The sequence below is a fragment of the Pinus tabuliformis genome, chromosome 4_2, assembly GCF_031772625.1.
Source record: "Pinus tabuliformis cultivar Carrire ecotype Pingquan chromosome 4_2, CPIR1, whole genome shotgun sequence".
Classification (NCBI taxonomy): domain Eukaryota; kingdom Viridiplantae; phylum Streptophyta; class Pinopsida; order Pinales; family Pinaceae; genus Pinus; species Pinus tabuliformis.
This window is the reverse complement of record NC_142304.1, coordinates 558,996,817-559,003,963: the sequence shown is the minus strand read 5'-3', so window position 1 is coordinate 559,003,963 and position 7,147 is coordinate 558,996,817. Positions and strand designations below refer to the sequence as shown.

At 42.1% G+C, this 7,147-nt stretch overlaps 1 protein-coding gene across 1 annotated transcript; it reads right to left on the bottom strand.

Moving 5' to 3' along the window:
- Positions 1 to 675: 675 nt before the first annotated feature.
- Positions 676 to 3,616, bottom strand: LOC149170484 (receptor like protein kinase S.2-like). Its single transcript, XM_089423913.1, has one exon. It carries the CDS (start codon positions 3,319 to 3,321, stop codon positions 889 to 891), a length of 2,433 nt encoding a protein of 810 aa, XP_089280039.1. The 5' UTR covers positions 3,322 to 3,616; the 3' UTR covers positions 676 to 888.
- Positions 3,617 to 7,147: the final 3,531 nt, after the last annotated feature.

Below are 7,147 nucleotides of genomic sequence, written 5' to 3'. Positions count from 1 at the left end.
TCTTCTCTTAAAGTGAGCAATTATGAGGTTATCAAAGGACTACATGTCGCTCGTGTCATGTTTATAAACCTCATTGAATGCATCGGAAAAGGCACTAGATATTTTTTTATTTGTTTATCGTCTGTATGGAATTTAACCTTAATTATTATTTTTTTAAATCATTTAATTATAATAAAAATTGGAGTTGTCTATAACGCGACTTTTTGAAAGCCTTTCGGCGGATTTTTCCGGTCGAAATCCGACAAGAATTATTGGAATCGCAAGTTTGATAGCTAGTTTCTGCACAATGAAAGCGTCCCAGGGGTTTTTCAGGGTGTTGAATCCAAATATGCAGTTAAAAAACCATTTTAACTGCAAGAAATCAAGATTTGACCTCAATTTCTTCGCCAGATTCCGTCACCGGAATCTTCAAAAAGTCGCATTATAAACAACTCCATAAAAATTAATAAAACTTTAAAACCATCTAATTTATTGAAAAATTAACAAAATCATATAGTTTAAAATACTTTGCAACAATTGAAAATTCATATTCCAGTTATTCATCTATTTTCTAGACTCTGAAAAAGTCTCAGTTGGGAACAAAGCAAGTTTTGGTCAAAACACAGAACCTTGATTTAAATCTTGTTAATCTTTTGATCCATAATGAATCTGGTAGGTGAACGAACTTACAAACAGTTTAATAATGGCCAGAAATTATACATAATTTGAAACATTGCAGTAGACATAATGACTAAATGGCCAAAATCCTTCACTTATATTCGGAATCCAAACACTAACCTCACAATCAAGAACTCGATTCTGTCTGTACCTTCACTGCACGACTTTATTTACAAATATCAAAACTTCTGTAACAATGAACCTTTTCCAGCTGCCCAAAATAGTAAAAACTCACTGTATGCCGAGAGCCTGTATTCTCTTCACCAACAAAGCTGTTTCTTCCAGGTTCGAGTCCCATTCTGGCTGTGGGTTCTCTGTTTGTAACAGCAGGGTAGTCAGCAAGCGGTCATCGCCGTCCAAAATATGAGTAACCTGCCTCATCGTAGGTCGCACTTTCGAATCCAAGCGAGTGCAAAGGAAACCCAGGTTAAGCAATCTGTTCATTTCTTTTTGATCGAATTCGCCTTCCAGCCTCACATCCACTAGCCTTTCCTTTTTATCCAACTGTTTAATCTTATCAACAAGTAAAACGGCGGGGAACCTGAAATCGACGGCCATTCTACCAGACACAACCTCCAGGACCACGACCCCGAAGCTGAAAACGTCGGCCTCTGTCGTTGCCTTGCCCGAGGCCACGTATTCAGGAGACATGTACCCGAAGATCCCACGGACAGCACCGGTGGCATGGTGATCGTTGTCGCCATGGGCGACGAACTCCGCCAGCGCGAAGCCCCCGAGGCGAGGGCTCAGGTCTGCATCCAGGAAGACGTTGCTCGCCGTGACGCCCTTATGGACAACGGTCTCCTCCCATTCCTCGTGCAAGTACAGCAGCGCCGCGGAGAGCCCCTTGACGATCTTGTACCGGCTGGGCCAGTCGAGCACGAAGCCCTTCTTGTGGCACAGCATCTTGCTCAGCGACCGGTTCATCAGGTAATCGTAGACGACCAGGATTTCGCCCTTCTCGGTGCACCAGCCCCGGAGCTGCACCAGGTTCCGGTGTCGGAGGCGCCCGAGGTTCGAGAGCTCGTGCGCGAAACGGGCACGAAGCGCCGGGCAGGTTTTCATCCCCAGGCGTTTAACTAAGATTCGCACGTTCGAATCCCGCAGCACGCCACGGTAGGCCGTGCCGAAGTCCATCTCGGCAACCATGTTGCCCTCGCCGAAGCTCTCCGTTGCGGCGATTATTTCCCGTAGCGTGAACTCCCGCGGCGCGTCTACAAGCTGAGCGTAGTCCGTTGGCGTGGAGCGAATTGAGGTAGCGCTATCGTTGTTTGAGGTCGGACTGTGGACTTTGACGGAGCCAGACCATAGCTTTTCTTTATTGCTCTGCGTGGTGGTGCTGAGGCTTTCGGAGCTCTCGGAAGACAACGATGCATAGTATGGCAGAGCCTTGAAGGACGGCAACGCTGGAACGTCTACGTCCCCGTCCAATGCCTGGATTATCCACTTCGTCGTTGGCCGGAGCGAAGGATCGTTTAAGGAGCAAAGAAGTCCGATTTGCAACAACCTCTTCATTTCTTCAAGGCCATAACCATCCGGTAACCTGCCGTCGCCGGCTTCAAGAAGTCTATTTTCCTCGTAAAGAACCCGGATCCAGTCCACCAGCACGATCTGCTCATCCGGAAAAGTTAAATCTATAGCCCGGCGCCCGGAGGCCACCTCGAGTGCCACGATCCCGAAGCTGAAAACATCTGATTTTGCCGTTGGTTTGCTCCGCTTCTGCAAACTCTCCGGCGAAACATACCCGATCGTGCCACCAATTCGGCTCGTTTCCGACAGCCTGAAATGCCTGTTGGAACTGTTATTATATCTTTTATTTCCCGGAGCGTCTCCATGGAATTCGAAACCCTGATCGACGGCATGCTCGAGCCAGCGCGCGAGGCCGAAGTCGCCAAGCCGGGCGTTAAATCCCGAGTCGAGCATCACATTGCTGGCCTTCACATCTCTGTGAATGATCTGCGTTTCCAGCTGCTCATGCAAATAAAATAACGCCGCGGCGAGCCCCGCAACGATCTTGTAACGCCTCCGCCATTCAAGAACCGGGCCATTTCGGACGAATAAAATCTTGTCGAGGCTGGAATTAGGCATGTAATCATAGACCAAAAGAAGTTCTTGTTCTTCAAAGCACCAGCCCTTGAGCGACACCAGATTCTTGTGCCGCAGCTGCCCAACGGCCGCGAGCTCGGCCTCAAAGGTCTTCTCCAGGCTGCTGCGCTCGCCGTTCTCGGAAAGACATTTCACGGCCACAATAGAGCCATCGCTGGGCAAAACCGCCTTGTAAACCCGACCGAATCCCCCGCTTCCGAGCAGCTCATCCTTGCAGAAACCCTTGGTGGCGATGTAGAGCTCCGCATAGCTGAAAACCCTGGGGTTATCAGGGCTAAATTTTCCAGGATTCAGCTTAGTTAGGATAACCCCAGGAGTATCATGAAACTCCGGGCCTTTATCGCTCGGCCATATCTGCCTCGGCCAAGCCTTCCACCGCCATCTCGAAGCCTGCGCCCGGAATCGAGCCAGGTACCTCCTTAATTTCACTCCTTTAATCCTCGGCGACAAATCGAAACCCCCGTCCAACCAAAGACGCCATTCATGCTTCTTCAGAAGTCGATTAACAGTCGAATCCAGGAACCTGGAGGTCCACCCATTGCAGCAACCCCTACGCATTCTCTACATATGATATTACTGCTCGCTACCGCGTGATCCTTTAGTGCAAAACACAAACGCTATAAATCCCCCCTGCAAACAGCTGCTAGCCTATTTCAGAGAAGTTCATTAAGAAGTCGACCACAGGTCCAATCCTGATACGGACAAAATCGGGCTTCCGTATAATGCTTCCGCGTAGGTAGCCATTATAATGGGAATGAAACTCACACGGATCATACCAGCTCCTCCCCGATTCGGTGAGCTACTTAAGAAGTGGGAAAAGAAAATCATGATCTGAAGCAAGTACGTATGACTATTTTATTTATTATTTTTTAATCAAATCTTTCAACGTCAAACGGGAAATTTTATTCGCCGACCACCGCAAAGGAATAGCTGAGCAGTATGCGCCGGTGAAAACTTTGTTTCATTTCCCACCTGTAATCGTTTCATCAAAGTCTCAGGGACACACTTCATCTGGAATCCGGATCTTTCCAAAATCCGTAAACAACTTGCCATTTGGACTCTTGACGTCGCCGAATCCGATAAAACTAAATTTTCTGCAACTTTATTAGATAAAAGCCAACCCACCCCCCTGAATTTACGTTGGGCGGGAATCGTGTGGGCGAATGGTCACCGACACGAACGGTGGACATTGCGACAGGTGGAGAGTTCGTTGCGGCCCCACCGATCTCATTTTACTTGATAAGATCTTCAGTTTTTATTATTTATGCCTACGTGTCATATTACGCCTCGTGGCTAACGTAAGCTCTGACTGGTAATTGGCGTGCCTCTCCCTAGTGATTCCACGCAGATGATCACTGAAAAATTTACGGTCTCCGCCGGAACCTTCGGATTTTGATCACATTCCGAATATTATTCACGTTTGCTGCCAAATTTTACGCGGTTTCAATCTCCCTGTCTGGTTAAAGTGGGAAATTGCATTTGAAGCATGTGATTAATAAACTTCTGACTAAATTAAGAGACTTGTTCGACTTCTGGCTAAATTAAGAGACTTGTTCGACTTCTGACTAAATAAATAGACTTGTTCGAACAAATTAAGAATTACTAATGTTCTGGAAGTTTGAAATGTGTGAGCCGTGTGACTGTCTCTGGGCTCCGCGTTACTGGGCGGATTCTGGAAGCTTGAAATGTGTGAGCCGTGTGATTGTCTCTGGGCTCAGCGTTACTGGGCGGCGGCGGAATATATAGTCTCACCACGACTCTTGTCAGTGTTTATCCCAAATCTTTTGCCATGCTTCTATTTTGTATCCTCTCTAAAATACTTCTAATTTCCTCTCAAATCCTTATTATTATTATTATTTTTCATATTCCAAACACATAATATGAAAAATTATGGATTTTAATATTGTTTCGACCATGATGATGCCTCATCCATCCATGTGCGACAAGATATTTGTCGGAGTTTATACACCTTTAAACACCATTTGAGATGGTGAAATATTTGGTTTATTCCATAGTCTTCAACCATGTACTCTAATTAATTATAAAGGAATAAATAATAAATGGTAACGTCATTTGAGATGGTGAAATATTTGGTTTATTCCATAGTCTTCAACCATATAACTACCACTTCCACTTTGCTGGGCTCATAGAAACGCCCAACAACCAGTAGTGTAACTAGATAACTCACCACAACAACCCAACCACTACTTCAAGCTATGTGTGGTTTGGTAGAAGATCGAATGTACGTGTCTTTTTCACATTGAAAATTAACTGAACGCGTTCACACGTGTTGTGTCCAGCACCTAACTCTATTTAATGGTCAAGGTTGGTCAACTCTCCACAGTACGAGTGAATCTCTCAAAATTTCAAATTTTGTTCACTGTCGTAACATTTTTCACGTTCAACCCAAATTTACGCGATTAAACATGCAGTTGAAGTGGCAAATAGATGGCGGAGGTCGTTCAAATTAATTAAGCAAGTTGGGGATCTGTAATTAATTTATTTATTTTGGGAAGTAATTAATTTTATTTATTAAATGGAAGAAGCACGATTTTTATAATAAGAGGTTTATTATTAATATTATTAAAATTATTTTTAGAAAATTTAATTTTTCTAAAGTGATTCATTCACATAAGTTAGGTAATTTTATAGGTTTTAATAATGAACCACACTTCTTAATTTTATTTACATAAAAAATTTCTTATATAATTTTTATATAAAAAATTTACTTAATAAAATTATAAATCAATAATAATGATAAATATCATAGAAGGCGGAAAATAGGGATGTTCTAGTAGCGTGAAATTGTCTTTGGCCTCCGGCTCCGCCTTAAAAAAGTAATGATAGATATCATAGAAGGCGGAATGTATGTGATGTTCTAGTAGCGCGAAATGGTCTTTCGCCTCCGGCTCCGCCTTCAGGGTAAGCCGGGAAAAATCGAGAGTTGGGAGGTGTAATTCAAACGTTGTGTCATGCACATTGCATGGCCCATGCTCCTCCCGTGTATTGTCAATGAAAGAACCCATGCTCGCCTGTTTTTGTATTTATTATCTTCAATTTTTTTATTATTATTTATTTTCTAGGAAATTTTTTTAGTATATTAAATGTTTTAAATAAATAAATAAATCTTATTAATTTTTTTTATTTACATTTTAGTTTAAAATATTTAATTTTTATATTTTAAAGAATTTTATAAAAAATATTATTCAATAATAAATTTAATTTATTAACTTTATATGAATGGTTTATTTTGAATTTTTTTATATTTTTTAAAAAATAGAATGAGCTAGTCATACGCTATTCAAGGTCTTACAATGGTTCTCCATTGTCTATGAAAAAAACCAACTATTCTTTTTTGTTTTCATATTACTTTTAATTTTATTTTTTATTTTTATTATTGTTTTTATAATTTTATAAGATAAATTTTTTATACTACTTAATTTTATTATGATGATGATAATGGTAGTGGTGGTGGTTAAAGTCCACTGAGACCAAATTGGACTATCAACTTATAATTTTTTTAGTTCGTCTTTGTTGGTGAGATTGGTGTTGTAGCTTTCTTTTTTTCTCTACAGTCTTCCAACTTCCTTTATCTTGCATCTCCTTCATCTCTTCTGGTTCTTGGGACATTGGTGTCTTAGCTTCAAGATCTATTGTATTCACCCTTTTGAAGATAGTCGAAGAAGAAGTTTGGTCTGGGATATCTGCTTTATTGTTAAATGAAGATTTATTTTGTGCGGTATTTGAATCCTCATAACTATTAATGCTTGAGGGGTAGTCGAGTTTACTTTTTTGCTGTTGGGCGGGCTTTCCCCTGTTTGTCTTGAAAGTTGTTTCTTTCTTGTCCGATTTCTTGCGATTCAGAGTTTTCTGGAGAGTATTCTTCCTTGATGTAATGTTCTTTTTGTGCTCCTGCCCACCATGTAGATCTATGGTGATTCCTTCTAGCATAATTTTTCTGGGAGGCTTTTGGGCAATTTTTGGCTAGATGGCCTATCTCAAAGCAGGATCAACATCTGAAGAGGGCACTTTCATAATTGAGTTTCTAATTCCACACAGTCTTTACTTGTTAGGTTTATTTCAGCTGGGAATCCGACGCTGAAGTCCATTTCCACACAGATGCGTGCATAGGTGGTTCTGGCATATTCCTCTGTTTCTGGGCACCTGCAGTAAAATTTCCCAATTGCATTTCCAATGGCTTTTAGCGAGGAGAAATTCCAGAGATGCAAGGGTAGGTTTGGCAATCTCACCCAAACTGGTGCTGAGGTTATGACTGTTGTTGAGGGATCGAATGATGGGTTCCATGGCTTCATGAATAGGCTTGAGTTTTCCCAAAACCAAGGGCCGGAATCTAGAATGCATTGTCTGCTTTCAGGGTTTTCAA

Coding starts and splice junctions, on each gene's coding strand:
- LOC149170484 (XM_089423913.1), bottom strand. CDS start 3,321: ATGCGTAGGGGTTGCTGCAATGGGTGGACCTCCAGGTTCCTGGATTCG.